Consider the following 21,157-nt stretch of genomic DNA (forward strand, 5'->3'; position numbering starts at 1 on the left):
AATCTATGATGGTAAAACAATTATGTTCATATTTTCACATTTGGCGATTTTAGGCCTGGTGCTACAATTTTTTGCAAGATGTTTTTTTTTTTTGGAAAAGTTCCAGGTCTCCGATATTCTAGATAATAGATCCCACACTTGTATTAAAGGTTTTTTTAAATAAATAACAGAATAGATATGCACATCAGGTCAAAGCAAGAGTTTTAATTACAAAATATTTTTGTACAGAAAATGTAAATCTAATTCATATACTGTTTTAACTATATAAACAATTTTCATGGATTCAGTACATAAAGGGGCAGATTTATCAAGGGTCAAAGTAAAAATTTGAAGTAAAAAAATTTGAATTTCGAGCTATTTTTGTGTACTTCTAATAGGCCAAAATTCGATTCAAATTTGGAAAAAATGAGAACATCGAAATTTATCATGTACTGTCTCTTTAAAACTTTGACCATTCGCCACCAAAACCTGCCGAATTGCTGTTTTAGCCTATGGGGGACCTCCTAGAACCTATTTGGAGTCATTTGGTGGATTTTTGTAAAAAAAACTTTGAATCGAAGTAGATGGAATATGATCTCACTTTGATTTGATTGATTGTAATATAGCCTATTCACCCGCAGAAAAAAACGTCAAAAAAACTCCCATTACTTCGAAATTCGACCCTTGATAAATCTGCCCCAAAATGTGCATTTATAAAGAATCCAACACCAATTGCAAGGTCTGCTTTCTTGTAGCTATCCCAGTGGGACACCGTTGCTTCTCCTGATTTGACTTTCAGAATAAAATATAAAGGTTTTCATTAAGCTGTAGGGATTTAAGCAAATTTACAGAAAGACAAACATAATAAATAATAATAAATATAATAAAATGTTAGGGGCAGTCATTATAAAAGTGCTTTATTAACATATGCAATTGTTTTGACCCCCTAAAAGTTATTTGCCAATTTACTTATCATTTTCTCAGCAGCTAAGTATATTATTCCATTTTTATTAGATCTATGTTTCAGTTTATATTTATTAAAAAAAATCAGTAAAATATAACTACCATTTATTGAAAAATTATTTTGCAGTTGGAGCACACCTTAAAGGACATACATTACTGAAATCAGCTTAATCTACAGTAATTCAACATAAATTTGTTTTTCACTTTTACAACAGAGAACATCAATTGTACTGGAAGGAAGTCATATAAAGGTGATATACAAAAAATATATTTTCTATTTCTCTTAAGAAATTGCTAGTTTAGATAGAAAGTAAATAATATTAATGGTTCAGAAATTGATGCAGCTTCATTTGTAATCGCCAGTTTTTTCATTTTTATAAATGTAGATTTTAATGAGGGAATAAAGTATCTTTCGAATAAAATCAAAATGATTGTGGGGTAGAAATCTTTGCATATTAAACATTTTCATGTTTAAAGTAGATATATTGTGCTCTAAGATATGACAAAGTCATGCTAAATATTTGTGGGATTTGCTAGTATATCTGTATAAAGCAAAAAATGTATATCAGTGAAAATATGTCTAAATATTGTATCAGTAGAGTCTGTGACTCTTTAATAGAAATATATAATGTTACAGAAATAAAATTATGACAAAGCATGCTGTCACAATATCAAGCAAAAGAAAAGAATCCTCTTGATTATATGTATATATGCATACCGCGAATATATCCCACATAAACATGCAGTTTAATAATCATAATAGTAACAATGTGTAGAAGGTTGAGTTTTTCTTTAAAAAAACAATGAGATGTGCTTGTGTGAGTAGCAAATATCCTGAGATGGATGTTATTAAGGTTGTACTTTCACCTACAGGCTAAATGTGCACCATTAAAGGTTAGACTGCTTTGAGAGATTCAAAAGACGTTGCCTTGTTTACCATCGTATTGAAATACTTCAACTTTGAATATCAAAGTTGAAGTATTTTTCACCGAATTTGGACATCCTGCGATCGAATTAAAATCGTTCGCAATGATTTTAGCGTACAATCGAACGATTTTACTTCGATGTGTAAAGACTTAGAAAATGGTTGTAGAAGGTCCCCATAGGCTAACATAGCACTTTGGCAGGTTTAATTTGGCGAAGTATTGAAGTCGAAGTTTTTTACAGAGACAGTACTTCGATTATCGAATGGTCGAATATTCAAACTATTTTTACTTCGAATCGAATTCAAAGTAAATTTGAAGTCGTAGTATCCTATTCGATGGTCGAAGTAGCCAAAAAATTACTTTTCGTACTTCGAAAATTCCCTCGAATTCACTTCGACCCTTGATAAATCTACCCCTAAATGTTGGAGCTTGTTGCAGCTTGAAAATGGAAGAAGAAAAAACATTAAATTGAAGGTGTTCATAGAGTATTTAGAACACCTCTTTAAATTTGTATTGTGAGATATATATATGCAAGGACAGGCCTAATCTGAATGTTGTATGACCCTAGGCTTACCATTTGAACCTGACAAGCAGTGACTAGATCTCACATAGAGGTATATCAAATGACATCTCTGGTAAATGCTGTAAGCTCAATAGAGAGTAACTGGGGCTCATTTATCAACACTGGGCAAATTTGCCCATGGTCAGTTACCTACTGTATAGCAACCAATCAGTGAATAGCTTTTTAAAGCCAGCTGCAAGTAGAACAATGAACGCAGCAATTTGATTGGTTGCCATGGGTAACTGCCCATGGGCAAATTTGCCCAGTGTTGATAAATGACCCAGAGTGACTTAACCAATAGGTGAAAGGTCCCATTTAGCATCATTTTAATAGTTTAGGCATGTATAGCCAGATTACACTGGCATCCTTAAATACTCAGTGCATTCAAAATGGGGAAGGGTGGTTATTTTCACAAGTTATCTATAACTGGCGTTAAGTGAAAAAATATACTGTACAATATTTGTAGGACATAAAAAGTGGAATCCATCAGTTTGTAAAGATTCAGTGCTTTTTAGATGGATCCCTGAACACTGTTAAAATAATGCATTTTGTGCCATAACAGAACTATATAGTATGTGTAAAAGACAGTACCGAACTTGTATAATAACTTATTACAGGCTTTAAGGAATACACTGGATGACAGAAGGAGCTAGAAAGAGTATATATATACTCTAAATAAGAATATTACAGTTGCTATTATGCACTGGTAACAGGACACTAGCTATCCTAGTGGTAGCTTCTAATGTTCAAAGTAAACAATGAGATGATGGCGGTCATCCAGTTTTTGAAACCAGAACTTGTTATATGTATATCACAAGCAGTATTCAGAAGATTGAAAGGCATTGTAGTTCTTTCTAAAAAGAGCTTCATTGTCCAAAGCTTAAAAATAATTCTTGTGGTTTCTTGAAAAATTGTCCACAGTCATAGAATATACATGCTTATATGAATGAGTGAGCACGGCTAGTGCACATACATTCATATCAGGACCAAGTATGCATAAAAAAATGTTTCTTAATTGCATACAATCAAAAACCCTATTTGTTCTTTGACTCTTGAGTTTCCATAAGCATAGTTTGTCAGTTAATATAATATAACCAGTAGATTAAATTGAAGAGAGAAAATGTTATAGGGAAGACTAATCTTGACCACCTATCAATGGCATTCACGTCCGTTAAATCAGGTATCTTAATTTTTAGCTGGGAAGACCGTCTCCGCAAATGGCTTTTCTTATGAGGATTGTTTCTCTCTGTGGTACGCCGCCCAAGACTATCCCGAGCTGTACTCTGTTTTCTGTACTGGATTCCTGAGTTATCAAAGGATGTTGTTGAGTTTCTTGCATCACTTACGCTTGTGGTTATTTCATTGCCGGTTACTTCATTGTGGATTTCAAGCGTTGTAAGTAATATATTTCCATGGGCATCCACCTGAAAAACACATGCAGGGTTTTGTGATTGCATTTTTGGAGGTTACATGATAAGGAATTTCTCTTATTTTTCTTCCTCTGCCCATAAAAAAGAAAACAAAAACTCTAGTATACCCAACAAACTCTGGAACCTCTGAATGGAAAATGAGTTTCTCACCTTCTTTCCATAGTTCTTACATTTAGTAAAAAGGATGACCGTCAAAATTAGCAGGAACCAGATGATATGTTATATGAACAATCAAAAACTACAGTCTATTATAAAATGAAATATATAAGTAATCATCATGTAGCCTTAGTAGCAACTATAAAGTAATGTAGACATGTTCATGGACTCTACTAAGCTTTTTAATATGTAACAATTCAACTAAGTAATAAGATGGAGTCATGTTTGCTATTAATCATTAACCTATGATCATGGATGCAACAAGAGGCCACAATAGTAATTATGAAACAACATGCAAGTACTGCTGCCACCATAAAATTGCTGGTTGCCTCAGTATTATATGACGGTTTAAAAATTTACACTCATACCCTATTGCTTTCAAATTTGGAGCGATCCTTGTTGGATTTTGCGGTCTTTTCTGCAAGCTTCTTTTGCATTTGGGGACCTCTTCCAAAGAAGATGTAGTTTACAAAGGCATATTCCAGTAAGGCCAGGAATACAAATACAAAACATCCCATCAAATACAAATCAATGGCTTTAACATAGGGGATTTTTGGCAATGTCTCTCGGAGATGTGTGTTGATAGTTGTCATCGTCAGCACCGTCGTAATTCCTAAACAATAAATGTATTTTGTATTAGTGTTCAATTAATGGCTTATGTTCATTGGGGTGAAGGGGTTTCAGTCAGGAATTTTAGCAGGTATATTCCCTAGAGGGTAATTAGAAGGAAGGGTTGTGAAGTGAAGAAATTTCATTAGCAGTTCGCAGCAAAAAAAATATATACATATTGTAAGGCACAGGCTGGGAAAATAGTGAATGAGGTATACATTGCTCCTAGATTTTTCACTACAAAATGAGGGGCTCCAGTATAACTAGCCTCAGCTGGCTCGAATCTGCAACTTGGTGTCCTTGAATCCTGTCTGCCTTACCACTACCAATACTAATTTGAGCAAATTTGAGACCCAGAATTTGCAATTTTAAATCAGCCAGCCAACATCATGACTATGAGTACATTTCCATCGAAAGCAACAGCTGCTGCATTAACAACAATTTCTCTGGAGACAAAGGGAATTGTTTTTATACAGTGCTTTTCTCTCATGAGACTAAAACCACTTTAGAGCATACAAGGCATGTGAACTACGTATGCTGAGACACCAGGAAATTAAGTCACTTGTCCAGGGTTGCAAGAAGTTGCCACAGTGAATTGAAATAGTCTCTAGCATAAGGTCCCACATCACTTAACCTCTAGGCCAGCTCCTAGAAGTACGCTAGTACTAATTGTTAACTTTGGTTTCCTCATTAGCCAGTAAATTGTATTGCCATTGGTGCTGGCAAAAATATATGTGACTCAGAAATCAACATGGCGTATAAAAAAATAGTGACCTTATTTAATTGCACCATTCCAGTAACAACACAAGGACACAATGCTCTTCATATGTAAGAAAGTACTTACAGTAAGAATAGCATAGGTAGTTACTGGGAACTAATAGAGTTGTAATTGCAAAAAACAGAGAATCCATACCTAGGGCAACACGTGCTGCTGATGCATCATAATTAATCCAAAAAGATACCCAGGATAAAATTGTAATCAGTATGGATGGCATGTACGTTTGAAGAATGAAGTATCCAATGTTCCGTTTCAACTTAAAGCTTAGTGAAAGTCTGGGATATGAGCCTGTAAAAAGGAAATAAAAATGTACAAATATAGAAAATGCTAAATTTTATATGAAAACACAAACATGTAAGAAGTCATATGATGCACATACAGTATATGTTTTACTTGATAAATGTTTAGTAGTTGATGACAGTATTTAGCATAGATGTCCCCCATCCTTCCCCCAAGTTAGGCACAGCCCTCATGTTGGTCTTTTTTATGTAGATAGTACAGGCTGGATGGAGCTATAATTTTAACTTTTCTACCAATAAATTTATTTTTTAACTGAATATCTCTGGTCTTGTGGATCCGTATGAGTGCCGATCAGCCCTGCTTCTTTATCTTCTGCTGTACCGCTCCCCGAAGCTGGGGGTCTGGTGCACCTGGACCACCTTCACTGTTTGGTGAGTTACTTTATAACTAATTCTGGAGCACCTTGTCCTCCTCTAACCATTTGTAAAGGTGAACAACCCCTTTAAAACAACAAAATGAAAACTGTATTTTATGATATGGTTACAAATGAAAAATGCTGATTTGAAGAAAGTTGCGACTAAATCATTAATCAGAAGAAAGCAAGAGTCTTGACACAACAATCGGACTGTTACATGCTTCTGCACTTACTGTTTTAGTAACACCAAGCTATTTATTTGTGATTCTTTCCCTTTAAATAATGTTTGTGAGCGAATATTTCCGAATTAGTTATCTGTACAGAGTATCTGTCACGCCAATTGATCTTGTAACATTTTTCAAGTTAACAGCACTTAAGAATATGATGAATGTGTGCAGTGTACATCTACTTTATTTCATTACATTTTGTGCCAGTGTGCTCTCTAAAGGAAATGTTGGAGATTCAGCCAAAAAAATCGAAAGGGTGCTTCTAAAACATTAATCCAAAGTAGAACTTACTTTATGGACACTGTACTCATAATATACACGGGATAATCTAACATAACTCTGTCAAGCAGTAACGAATGCGATACAGTAAATGTTATTGCTGGTGTCTCAGTATTTTTTGAAACACTAACGACTTTTAGAGAAGAAGTATACTGTACATATAAAAATGAAAGTTTTAAAATTAAAGTAACCTGGTCTAGCAGTGCAGAACAGCCAATTTGGGGTTTGATTATAAACAGGAAACTGGTACATATTACCTGGTGATTGATTTGGTTTTGGGATACTAGATCTAGTGCAAACTAGTGACACTTTTATAACATTTCACTTAGGCATAGGGGGCATGTACAGACTGACATTAGCTGCTGAATGAGTATAGAATGAAACAGTAGCTTGTAAACTCTTTGTGGGTTCAATACAGGGTCGGACTGGGCCGGCGGGACACTGGGAAAAAAACTGGTGTGCCCCCGGCCCTTGTGGGCCCTGCCAGCCTAGATCCGCACCCATATCCGATTCTTAATGTGGCAAAAACAGAACGTGCATACTTGGCGCATGTGCACAAATGCGACGTTGTGCACCGACACAGCTGGGGGCTGGAGGGGGGCCCTGGAGCAGTAACCCCAGTGGGCCTACGGGCCCCCCAGTCTGGCCCTGATTCAATACATTGTATTTCTGACTGATACTTGGCTGGGTTCCAGGCAGATATCTATTAGTCAGGTTTAAAAATACTGTGGAAAGTTACACCCACCTACAATGTAAAGGGCAGCACCGTGATGGGGAATGGCTGACTACTGATTTTAGATTTATTTCGTAGGTGCAACAGTAAGCACATATAGGCACAAAGTGTACAGCAAGCCATAAGGTGTCCCATAGTGTTCTAGCATTTGTGCCAAGGAAAATAGTACATTACCTCTTGTATTTAATTTATTGTAATGGTACAGGTGTCTGGAAAATAAGCATAGTAACGTTAACTCTGTGTTTGATTGTGGATGAGAGAAGTTCCCAGAGAATGGTATTATAGCACCATCTGTCCTGCCCCTGAATGAAGGCACGCCAAATTATAATTGTACCTGCTCTGCATATAGTGAAGACAAAGGACTCCTGCAATGCCAAAAAGTGAAACACAGTGAACCATTTCTCTCAGTAGCAGAATAGGGCTGTATAATCTAAAAAGCACCTGCAATTTATACAACAGAGTTGTAAAGAAGGGCTCAGATTTGAATGACTTTGTACAAGGAAAATGTGACATATTCATGAGCGCTTGAGATCCACAAAAAGAGATGAAATAGCAAAATGCAGAAAAAAAGTAAAGAAAAATCCAAGAAGAAAAGATTATGTACTACAGCATGAATGTTTTACACCAATATTAATAGAGAAATATATTACATATTTACATTCAAGAATAAAAAGATGACTCTAATATATTTCACTCCTGCTGCTAAGAAGTGTTCAAAAGTGTGTTTATAGCAGGTGAGATTTTAATAATGCATTCAAGTTATTTTTATATCTTCAAACTATGTGTATATGAGACTAAACACTTGCTCTGCCCATCCTGCTCCCTGCTGCTGTTTGTTCTACTTCCCCTCTCCAATACTTTGCTTCAGAGCAGATTCCTGGCAAAAGGAAAAAGATGTAAGGATTTCCTTTGTGTGCTAATAGTGTAGATTATCCAAGTGAACAGTAGATTCAAAATTTAGCTGAAACAGAAGACCATGAATGCTCACCAGGACATGCAGCAACTAGCCAATACAAGTATGGGTTGTATTATCCAGAAAGTTAAAAACCTGTTAGATTTTTTTTTTGGCTACTTCGACCATCAAAATTGCTACTTCAACCTTCAACTACGACTTCGAATTCGAACGATTCTAACTAAAAATCTTTAGACTGTTCAACCATTCTATAGTCTAAGTACTGTTTCTTTGAAAAAACTTCGACCTCCTACTTCGCCACCTAAAACCTACCGAGCATCAATGTTAGCCTATGGGGAAGGTCCCCATAGGCTTTCTAGGCAATTTCTGATTGAAGGAAAATCGTTCGAATAGAACGAATAGCGCTAAATCCTTCGACTTCGATATTCGAATTCGAAGAATTTAACTTCGACGGTCGAATATCAAGGGTTGATATTCGACCCTAAGTAAATGTGCCCCTATGTCTTGCCTCCTGCCAGATTTCAAAATGAAATATGAAAAAAATCTATTTCCCTTTTGAAAAATGAATTTCAGTGCAGAAGTCTGCTGGAACAGCACTATTAACTGATGTGTTTTGGGGAAAAAATTTTTTTTTTTACCTTTTTAACTATTGCAGTTAGACTAGATGAGTAGAAGTTGGTTTCTATGAGTAACAGCCCAGGGCAGCTGCTGTCTGTGTATTAACAGTTTAAACATGTATAAGAATAGTTTACAGCAGTCCTTGTGAGATCAAGATTTGAGATTACAGCTCACTTTCACTTGTGATGCATTAACTTGCTCACTCACTCCTTTGGTTTGAACTGTACCTACACCAGTCAACACCAAACCCAAACGACAAACCTGAGCCAACCTCTTCCTTGCAGAACTTTTTCTCATGTATCTCCATAGCACCATAGTATCTCTTTTTGGTCCTTCATATTTCATTATACATACTGTATATGTACTATGGAACCCTACAACCTCACAAATGATAAGCTCCATAGAAGCACATAACTAATTAAGCATCCAGAATTTGATGCATAAATATAGTTAGCTTAAGTTAATTTCTCTTTCCTTTCAAATATGTGCAATGCTCAGCAAATAAACTTACCTATAAAATATTGCACATTTTGCACAGATGGTTAAAATAATTATGCTGTAGCAAAAATGAAAACAGATTCTGTTGCCGTTTGGTAAAGAAATAAAATTCAGAGACTGCTATATAGCATTAGAAAAGTTAGTTATGTTTTCTGTAGAGATACAAATCCCCTTCAAGAAAGCATAACTTACTCTATACTGTTTATCACAAAATGAGATCCTGCTGCCTGAGACCTTACTTGGAATCTATATTGTGTGTGTAAACAGACTTCACAAAGATAGAGCACGTCTGAGACTCTTGGCAATGAAAATATCTGACTCTGATACAAAAATGCCTGACATAATTTAGACTTCTATCTCCAGTAGGAAATATTTCAGAATGACAAGTAAAAAGTCATTTCTTGTTACGTTTCTCTTACAAGATTTTATTTACAGCCAAAATAGCAAGTGAAGCTCTTCTTTTAATGAACAGCCATGTATTGCCAACTTGTTTTCAGTAAATCAAGGATATAACAGAGTATTTGAGATGAGACTTTATTTCTGAATACTACCTTGACTTAGGACTATAAAGATAATAAAAAATAAATTTTTGGTTCTTTGAGGGGAACATCTGCTCCTGCTCTGGTTTAGCATAAGTAGGTCTTGTCATGCTATTGTGATCCCTTCACAAAGTCCAAAATGTTTCATTTCTGTAAGACCAGGACTACTATATTCAAAGAAGTGACCAAAACTACAACAATTTTATTATTACAGTCTGGGAGGACATGCACAGTAATAAAATCTGAATTTAGAAGCAAAAAGCTAGCTCTTTACTCTACTTTGCATAGACTCAAAACAATTAATTAATATTTTCTTAAAATGATTTTCTTTTTCTCTGTAATAATAAAACAGAACCGTGTACTTGATGTCAACTAAGATTTTATGAATCCCTATTGGAGGCAAAACAATCCTATTGGGCTTAGTGATTAACAATTTATATATATATATATAGTGAATAAAGTACCCCCTTTTGTAAAATATAAGGATATTATAAGTTACCGAGGAGTTTCATGACCATATAAAAACACGAGGCCGAAGGCCGAGTGTTTTTATACAGGTCATGGAACTCCGAGGTAACTTCTAATATCCTCATATTTTACAACTGGGGGTACTTTATTTATTATAATACACAAATTTCAGTGAGTCATGTGACTGAAATGACATCAGAACTCACCGTTTATAACTGATGACATCAGAACTCACCGTTTATAAGGATATAATTTACAGGATATTCATGGCTTTTGTGTATTATATATATATATATATATATTTATAATTTATAATTTATAATTAATCAAACCTTAGGTTTGAGTAAAGTAAAACTCAGCATATCCCTGATGTATTGCTGGGCAAATGTTCTATAGCAAACACAGGTATGGTTATCCAACAAATATCCCAAAGACTGCGCAGTATCTAGTAGAATTACAGTAAGTAAGTCAAAGGCAATTGGGCATTAAGGGGGTTATTTATTTAAGGTCAAATTTAAGAGATTTTTGAGGTTTTTTTAATACCTCAAATGAACATAATATCAAAGGCTATTGTGATACTTAGCTCTATAGTTAGTATAGATATGGGTATATATAATTTATGTAAAAAGTATGGAGGGGTATGTGTATGGATGCTGGGTTTTCATTTGGAGGGGTTGAACTTGGTCGACTTTGTCTTTTTTCAACCTGATTTAACTAAGTAACTATGTAACTCACAACTCAAATGGTTTATAATTTAGGAAAAAACTAGAATGGAAAAAAACTCGAATCAGTAAATTTTGGGTTAACAACCTGAAAACTCTTAATTAATCGAGTTTTTAGTAAAAAAATACTTCACATCACGAAGGTTATTTACATCTTCAAATGGGTCAAGGGACCTCTGCCATTGACTCTACATGACCTTGACAGGTTTTAGATGGTGTATTTTTTTAGATTCAAGTTATTTCCAGCTTAGGGGTATAATAAATCTTAAAAAACTCAAGTTTCAAGTTGAGGCAGCCACTCAGATGAATGGTGAAACGTTTTCAAGAAAGAACAAAAAAAAACCTCTAAATGTCCAGTTGCCTTTGAATTAATTCTACTAGATACTGTGTATATATCATGACCTGGATAAACGAGAATCTTCATCCTAAGAATGAATAAACAGACAGACTAGGGTCAGCAACATACTGAGTCTTGGTTGAAGAGATAAAAATATCATGCTGATCTGTTAGAAATGCTAACAATATTGTTTAGGTCAGCATTTGGGTTGGATGTCTCCTCAGCTAACGATATTGCATAGGTCTGCATTCAGGGTTCGAGGTCTCTTTAGATTTTGAGTATAAAAGGATACCCTCAGCTTTGGGTTAGCAGCTTCGCCTTGGACCTGTGAATGGGTGTCAGGAATTTGGACTATTGCTCTCTAAAGAACGCCATGCACCAAAGGTTGTGAGGCTCACTGATGTCTGTTGAATTGATATTGAACTGGCTATCTCTGTAATCACTCATATAAAGCTAAATAAATGAATCTTTTTAATTCTACTATTACTTGTGTGTGTGCAAGTTAGTACATCAAAGAGCTTAAAATTGATCCTGCATATTTGTATTAATATTTTTAACACTGTTCATTAATACAAATCATTAATAAAGGTTCACCCTTTTTTACCGTTATGTAATAGAATTAGGGATGCACCGAATCCCCTAATTGGGATTCGGCCAAATCTCTGAATCCTTCATGAAAGATTTGGCTGAATACTGAACCAAATCCTAATTTGCATATGTAAATTAGAGACAGGAAGGGAAAAAAGTGGAAAAAATATTTCTTACTTCCTTGTTTTGTGACAAAAAGCTTACGTTATTTCCCTTCCAGTCCATCATTTGCATATGCAAATTAGGAGTTGTATTTGGCCAAATCTGAATCCTGCTGAAAAAGGCTGAATTCTGGCTGGATTCTGAACTGAATCCTGGCTGAATCCCAAACCGAATTCTGGCTGAATCCCGAACCGAATCCTGGATTCGGTGCATCCCTAAATAAAATAATGTAAAAAGTAGAGATGACGTTCTCTGGATGAACCGGGCAGACATATGGCAAGTCTAGAAAGCTATCTTTCATATTTAGTTTTATATAACTATTCCATGTGATGAGCAGGAATCTTGTTAGATCACTTTAGCGCACACTTCACCGTATCTATAAGGATTTCTCGGATTACAGATGCTATGGCTAAGAAACAACTGCTCTGTATTTTTGAATGGTGAGATCAAAATGAAATAAATAAAAACTAAATAATAAAATGAAAAGTAAGACTATGATGGTAGTGGTGCTATTAAACCAGCTCTACATCTAAACATGTTTATCATTTTGGTTTCATAATTTAGTGCTATATGCATATGGTAACACATTCCAGCCAGTGCACTTGGAGATGTCCTAATAATGCTGGTACCCAGATGTTCTGTCAAGCACATCAACAAGAATAACTGCAAATAGCACCAATGGCTTGGAAACAGGGACAGAAGAGTCCATCAAAAAAGCACAAATAAGCAGTTATCCTGCATCTGCCCCTGTTTCCTGCCTTAGGTGATACATTGTGATGCATTAACATGAAATATGTAAATAACTATTGTAATGTTTTAATTATATTTTATAGTGCAATGCATAATGTCTTCTTCACTTATAAACAGAGCCAATTCGGCAAGCTGTGTGCCAAATACACAGTAGAAAAGAAGAAGAATCACAAAGGTATGCAAGGCATTGTGGAAAGTGCTGGTTTGGCTATTGAGTGCAGATTACAATGTTTAAAAAAACACTCATGATAGAGGAGGATTTAACTAATCAATGTATGTGTGATGCAACTTCTTTGAAGTGATGTGACATACTGTGCCTTCTAGCCACCTCGCCACTAGGTTACACTAGGAAACCACACTGACAATTTACATTTATCCTAGACACAATAGGCCCCACAAGCTAGCCATCTTTGTTACTTTTTACAGGTTGGCTAACAGGTCGTCCTACCACTGATTAGTCATTCAATGCAATGTTGGTTCACTCAAAAAAACCTCCCAGATATTAACGTGAAATAAAAAATATTGTTTGTGGAATATTAGAAAATAGAGAAAAACCAGTAGCAAAGACAAATGATTGGATAATTCACTAAGGGTTAATTAGATGACATTGTATCTCTAGAGATAGATACTCATTTCAGTCTAACAAAGAGATTGCATTTAGCTCCAGTGTCTAGACGAATAAGACTGCAAAAGGTTAACATCGTCAGCGGAAAATGGCCATTCTAGCACATGATTAATTACCACCCTTGAAAACTATAAGGTCCTCTTTTCCCTCAGGTTGTTATGATAGTATTCCATGTGACCCAGAGACATGCAACTTCTGCAAATTGCTGCCCCAGCATTATCACCACAAAACAACACAGTTTATTGAAACTTCGTTTATGCTTCTAGAATCACCTAGCTTTGCACAAACAAGTTTTACATTCAATTCACTTTATTTTTAATATCAATTCAGAAAGATAAGGCTAATTTAATATGCCCATTTAACACAATTTTGCTGCTTAAAGTGGAACCGTCACCCAGACACAAAAATCTGTATAATAAAAGTCCTTTTCAAATTAAACATGAAATCCATTTTCTATTTTTTATTAAAGCATTCATAGCTGTTGTAAACTCATTTAAAAATCTCAGCTGTCAATCAAATATTGTCTGCCCCGCCTCTATGCCTAGGCATAGAGGCGGGGCAGACAATTACTTTCACTTTCCATTAAGTACTTCCTAGATGTCACTGCTCTCCCCACATTCCCCCAGTTCTCTTCACCATTTAATTGTGTAGCCAGGGCATGGGAATGGACATCAGGTCCCCCATTCTGGTGCACAAACAAGATTCTGAGATGATACAAGGCTTATCTTAATAACAATGTCCACAAAATGGCTCCTGCCTGCTTGCTATAATTATGAATTCCCAGACTGATGGAAACAAGATTCAAATAAATTATATAGTGTAATTAAAGTTCATTTTGCTTGACTAATGTGATAAAATAAGATTTTGAATAATTTTTTTCGGTGACGGGTCCACTTTAATAATGACATTTTTCGCTGTGCTGAATGTTAGTCCAGTTCCTCTGCATTCAAATTTTTTTTAGATTTATTATTGCATCGCGTTTACTCCTATTAAATGTGTGGAAAAAATATGTAAAAAAAACCCATACTGTACTGGTCTCTTCCTCTTTGTGTACATGAGGGCCTTTAGTATACTCCTACAATTAACCTGCTTATCTCCTTAACCTTTGTGAAAAGTTCAACCCATAAGACTTCATCCCTAACCTTTCCTCCCATATTTTTCTTTATGACGTGTTTCAGATCATACCACTCCTCCTTCACTATTGCTATAGATCTCTGAAAAGGAATTGTATCTATATGATTCTTTCAGTCATATTTCAGCAACGCCAAGAATATCAGACTTCATTCAGTGAAATTAACTTCAGCTCTTCCAGTTTACTGGCTTAGTTCTTGCATTAGTTAACGCACATTTAAAAGCAGTACCACTTTTATATTTTGTACTGTATATGTAACTTTTCCTCCTGCCATATATGATATCAACCCCCATTTCATCTTATTATGCCCAGATCATGATCTACCCTATCTTCTGCAGAATTACTGCCCCCCCCATGCCTAGTTTATATCTCCTCCACTCTTCTAGGCATCCTTTCCCTCAAAACAGCTGCACTATCATCACTGAGGTAAACTTGTAGCGATACAAACATCAGTCAATTTCTCCAAAAACACAAGCCCTCCTTCCTACACTGTTCTCTTAGCCATGCATTAATCTCTCTAAACTTCATCTGCTTTCCTAAGGTAGCACATGGCATCGGTAATAACTCTAAGACACGTCCTTCCTTTCAACTTTTCACGAAGTATTCTAGAGACATTTTTAAGGATTTCCCTCTTCCTATATGTTTGTCATTGGTACCAATGTGTATTGTGGCCACTGGGTCTTTTCAACCCTCTCCCAATAAGTTGTCCACTTCTCCACAACATGCCAAACTCAAAGCTTGTGACAGATTACCCTGTCCACCCTGTTCTCTTTTCTAATAACTTTTCTAAAATGTATCTTTCATTCTTAAGACTCATCCCCCTTGATGTACTAGAGCTGCTGCCCCATAGGGTGCTCTAAGAGTCAGCTTGCTCCATGCATGCCAATTAAGAGCTGTCCCTCCCAACCATCTTAACCATCTGTTGCTGTGGACCAGCCACCCTGCAGTTCTGCCCTACACTTACCCCTTTTAACTGCAACACATCTTTCTCCAGTTTTCTCCTCAATTCTGCTATCTTCAACCCAGCCTCACTGACCCCTGCCAGTGGCTGCTTATTCACCCCTCAGTGCAGTCTCCCTCAGTGCTATAAGTTGCCCCTTGAATTCAGATTTCAAGAGGAAATTTACAAGTGGATGCTCCCTGGATCAGCTGTCCCAAGACTGCATATATGTTACAAATTCGAAATTGAAACACTACCTTTTTATTTTCACTAATTTCTGCTTAACACTCACAACATTAAATCACATGCAACACTCACTTGGCAAATTTTGCAGACTTACTGAAGTAATTATATCACTGTATAGAAGTTATTTTTGCAACTTCTAGTATTGATCGACTCCTTCTAGAATGACTGTATTTAAATTGGCCTATGAGATAGATTGTTAAATCAATAAAGAAGGACAATTATAGGCACCCATAAAAGGGTCCATTAATAAAGTTTCCATAAACTTACACCCACTGAGTTATTTTAACCACCCTCTCTAGTGTGAGTAGGTCCAGATACTCTTATGTTAAAAAAGGTTGACCCTACAAACTTTCCCATCTGAAAAGTTGCCATTTAACCTGCTAGAAACATGACTGGTATAAAATGACATTTTGTATGTAAATTGATTTCAAATGCTGTTTTTTTGCAATTGCAAGGTTTAATTCAGTATGAATTATAAAAATTTCATGTTGGCCCACAGGGTCTAAAATTTTATTTCAGTTTCATTATTAGTGATTATACATGTGTATAGATAATTTATAAGTTTGGCATTTTCTATGAATACTGCACATTTCTTGTTTCACATTTACACCTGGTAAATATTTGATAACAGTGGTTTTAATATAAATTCTACTCAAGCTTATACTGGCACCAATGTTATAATTTACATGCAGTGTTTTAAAAAGCCATATATTATTGGAAATTCTTTGGCAAGGAAGCAAGTGGAGAGGTGAGAGTGAAGGTTAAATCAAACTGTTCTGTACACATTGGATTTATTTCATATTCAAGCCACAAATTACTTCCTACATTTATATTATATACAGTATACTCACTTTGAGAAAGGCCTTTTATTAGACACCAGTGGGATCACCTGACTATAGCTGGGACTATGTTGTAGCTCCCACCCTTCCCAGCTATAGTCAGGTGATCCCACTGGTGTCTAATAAAAGGGCAGCTAAGTTTGGGAGTTTTGCTTTGAAAGCAGCTAGTAAGTTGCAGGTTAAACTTAGTCCCTTTGTAAAATGTATAATTAAGCAATTGAATTCTTAATGAATCAGATGAAAATAGAGCATAGGACTGGCCAGATATGGGATGACTTTGACGTACTTGGCCAGCTTAAATATATTGCAATATATGGACAAACAATCCCTATTTTGTTTAAAGGGTAAGGCATTTTTCAGTAGCAGTATGCACAAAATGTCTCGGTCTTAAATATATTGATAATGGGTTGAGGACCTCTTGTATTTGTGTGTGTATTATATATATATATATATATATATATATATATATATATATATATATATATATATATATATATATATATATATATATATATATATATATATATATATATAAGTTGAGTAGTAGAAGAAAGGCTGTAGCGGCACACACTCTGGTTCAGTAAAATTCTAATTTTATTTAATTTAGATGATACATATTAAAAGCATCAAAATTTCGGTCCATGGTCTGGGACCTTTGTCAAGACCTTTATATCATATATATATATATATATATATATATATATATATATATATATATATATATATATATATATATAATTTTTTTTTTTTTTTTTCCCCTACGTTTTATCTGCTTAAAAGGCTGGGATGGAAAAATGAAATAACCTGTTACTTTATCTCAACAAACAAAAGCCAAGTAGCTGCAGACAATAATTTAAATAAATCAAATATAAATGGCTTAGAGACGTGTTGTCAAAGACTTCTAGACTATCCACTTGCTGTTTACAAGGTGTTTCAACCCTTATGAACTGTGGAGTTCAATTTGATTCAATGGCCATGAATGATACATACTTTAGGACAAATAAGTGTGCATTCTGAATTTTGCACACTGAGTTCTAAGTTCTTGCAGAATTTCTGCAGGTCTCTGTGCTCCATTTCAGAGCACAGAGACCAGGGGCTGGGCTTTTGAATAGTGCACTGCCTGGGTTAGACATGGCTCTAGGTAAGAAGGACAAATATAGGCAGGGGTACGCCTATGTGCCTCCTCCCACCCGTGCCTCTCAGATAAAGAGTTAACTAACAAGTCATATAAAAGTGCAAGTTAGGGAGTGTCTGAAGGCACAGGTTGCCACAGGGCCCTTTTCTTACGACCTGCCATAGGAGAAGCAGTAAGGACAGGGTTGGTCTGCTTCTCTAGGAGCAGAATGCAATCTTTTTTGTGATGCGTGTGTTTGATGAACATTAAGGGGATCTGTAAATGACCCATATAGTGTATTATGATACATGTTACATTCATTTCTTCCATCTGTGACTGATTGAAAAAAACAAATATTTCCTGGAGGTCTGCATCCAGCCCTGGGCCTTCAGCTAGATATCCATGGGCAATATTAAGCATACAGTAAATAATATAAAGTGTTCCTTTACAATAAATTAAAAAAACGGAATATTCTCAGAATACTGTCACTCCTTATTCACTAGCATATACTCATGAGAGAGTCGGTTGTTAGAGAAAGCAGTAAGGAAAAAATGGAAAAGGATTGAGTTAAAAAAATGACTGACCCTAGGGTAAGAATACAGAAATAGACAGATAATTCTATTCAGTATTTAAGGCCTCCATCTCCAGTGCTGCAGGGATGGAAGAAAACTCAGGTGGCTCTGATTTTGAAGACAAATATGAAAAAAGAAATGAACCTGAGAGTTGTAGACCCATATATTTACCTTCAGTAGTGGGGAAATGTTTGAAAGTTTAATAAGTGTTATTATTCAGCCTGACATTGTTTATAAAAATTCATAAGACTGAGTGAGGGAGATAGCATAAATGTATATTAAGTACAGTACAGTATACCATGTACATTTGGATTTCATAATCATATTAATAGGGTTATACATGTGAAATTAAAAATCACAGGTGTTCTGAGAATGAACCAAGGTTATAATGTAATAGATTTGCATGTGGCAGTGCAAGGTATAACTGGCAAAACAGAGAAACATCTATAGAGGGTGGGGTCTGCTTCCTCTATAGTTAGCCACTGTCTGTGTAGCAGGGACCTCCTTCCTCCTGTATCTCATAACATGTGACACTTCTTTGTAATGGTGAATATTTATACTAATTATATATTCAAAGATATAAATAAACTATACATACAGGGACAGATTTATCAAGAGTAGAACTGAAAATTCGAAATTCGAGTTTTCAATTTTTTTTATTATCAAAGCTGTCAAATTAGACAAATATTCAAATTTGATTATATTTTTAAAAAAATTCAAATTCGATTTTCGAGATTTATAATACGATGGCCCTTTAAGAACTTTTATTCGACTATTCGCCACCTAAAATTTGTTTAAATCAATAGGAGAGGTCCAGGGATCAATTTGGAGTTGTTTTCAGCCTTCCTGACATTTAAGTTTTTTTCGGATCGAATTCGATTCAAATTCGATTCAAGTTTTCGGGTCGATTTAATCCATTCGAGTTTTGATATTTGATTTTTAAAATAAATTTCGATTGGTTGAATTTAGAATTTGTGGGAGTTTTTAAAAATGTGCCTCACAGTGTATATATACAAGTATTATAACACTTGAAATATCTTATACAGTAAGGGCACTTGCTAATTTCCTGTTTTCCAGGCAAGTAACATATGTATAAATAAAGAGTTCTTCATGCCTTGTGAAAGAATAATAGAGTACTATTACTTTAATGTCTATTAGCAAGTGAAGTGCTAAGAAAGAAAGAAAAGCTCTCACCTGTTGCAAACACAACATTCTTTGATACCAGCCTATGATCCATTATAGAAAACTGTGGAAGTTCAATCCTTTCTACACCAGTGACAGCATTCTCCCCTCCTAGCCAGTAGAATCCAATGTCGTCTGTTGTGTAACCATCTAAAACAACAAAACAACATTGGAAACCTTTATACATTGCTTAAGTCAAACAAATTTAAACAAATTATGCAAGGACTTTGTAGACACATCTAGAAAAAATACCAATTCAAACAAATTTGATAGTTATGTACGATTATCCAGGTCATGATGTACAGTATCTAGTATAATTAAGTCAAAGGCAACTGGACATTTAGAGTTTTTTTTTATATGCCAGTGAATAGGGAGTGACAGTATTTTTTTTTTTAGCTATTTCTGTATTCTTACCCTAAGGTCAGTAATTTTTTTAGCTCAGTTCTTTCCCATTTTTTCCTTACTGCTTTCTCTAACTACCAACTCTCTCATGAGTATATGCCAGTGAATATGGAGTGACAGTATTCTTTCAGTATCTTGACAATATTCAGTTGAACTGAAGAAGCCACGCGGCTTTGCTGAAATATTTGCAAATCCACAGCAAAATGGCGAAACATTAGCAAAAGTGTTGAAGTCAATGGGCGTCCAAATTTTTTTGCTGCTAGCGTCAATTTTATTATGCACGACTATTTTGTCCAAATGCATTAAAGTCAATGGGTGTCCGAATAATTTTTTTTTTTTTTGTCGCTGCAGATTTTTTGACAGCAAATTTTGTTTTTCATGATTTAAGCGGTTAAGTCTTTTTTCATAAATAAGCACATATACAGGTTTTGTCCATGAAAATACTAACATTACAAAAAAAGTGTTCTTGACAAATAAAATCAGGATTAATCACATTTTGAAAAAGTCAAAAATGTTTAATATATACTTTCCAAGTCTGATTTATTAATAACTGTATATTCTGTTTGGGTTTATTATTGGCAGATAAGAGAGGAAGAGAGATCTTAAACTTGCTCACTTTTTCTTGTTTTTCCCCCTCCTTGCAGGATTTTTTTTCAAAAATGTGTTTTGAAAAATAATAAATAAAAAGGCAATCAGGTTTTAGGTGGCAAATTTTTGATTATTTAAAAAAAAATCTGAAACATTTTAAGTTTGCTTCTAATGATTCACCTGAACACAATCTTCAATCATTAATAAATTATAAATAAATCAAGTCACCAAGCTATCACTCCTTGGATATTATCATTTGTTTTAGGGGTTATATATATATTTTGGAATGTAACAATAATAAACAGAAAAAAACATGCTTCTCCTTATATTTTAAGAAATAAATAAATACAAATAAGACTCTGAACATATCTGAAGGTCACAGAAGATCATTAACTTAAAAGATGTTGCTTTTAAGGCATTCAATATAGCTGGGACAACTGAAACGTTTATCAGGTACAAGGAGGCTAATAAATCATGCCAAAAGACTACAAGACAAGCTAAAATTGAGATGGAAAAAGATATTGCAGCGAAGAGTACAATGAATCTAAAATTATTTTTTCAATATGTAAATAGTAAAAAAATAAAGCAGCAAGGGGTGGGACTCAAAGGTGGTTATTTACTAAAC

General features: G+C 35.0%; 1 protein-coding gene across 1 annotated transcript in view; it reads right to left on the minus strand.

Annotated features, from left to right (window-relative positions):
• Positions 1–2,657: 2,657 nt before the first annotated feature.
• Positions 2,658–21,157, minus strand: part of LOC108708432 (gamma-aminobutyric acid receptor subunit beta-3) — a 102,147-nt gene continuing 83,647 nt past the window's right edge. The window contains exons 6-9 of the mRNA XM_018247121.2: positions 19,555–19,692; positions 5,539–5,691; positions 4,385–4,629; positions 2,658–3,854 (exon numbers count right to left, since the gene is read on the minus strand). Coding sequence (XP_018102610.2) covers positions 3,507–3,854; positions 4,385–4,629; positions 5,539–5,691; positions 19,555–19,692 — 884 coding nt within the window. The 3' untranslated portion in view covers positions 2,658–3,506. The remainder of the gene's footprint in view (positions 3,855–4,384; positions 4,630–5,538; positions 5,692–19,554; positions 19,693–21,157) is intronic.

Source organism: Xenopus laevis, chromosome 2L (assembly GCF_017654675.1).
Source record: "Xenopus laevis strain J_2021 chromosome 2L, Xenopus_laevis_v10.1, whole genome shotgun sequence".
Lineage (NCBI taxonomy): Eukaryota > Metazoa > Chordata > Amphibia > Anura > Pipidae > Xenopus > Xenopus laevis.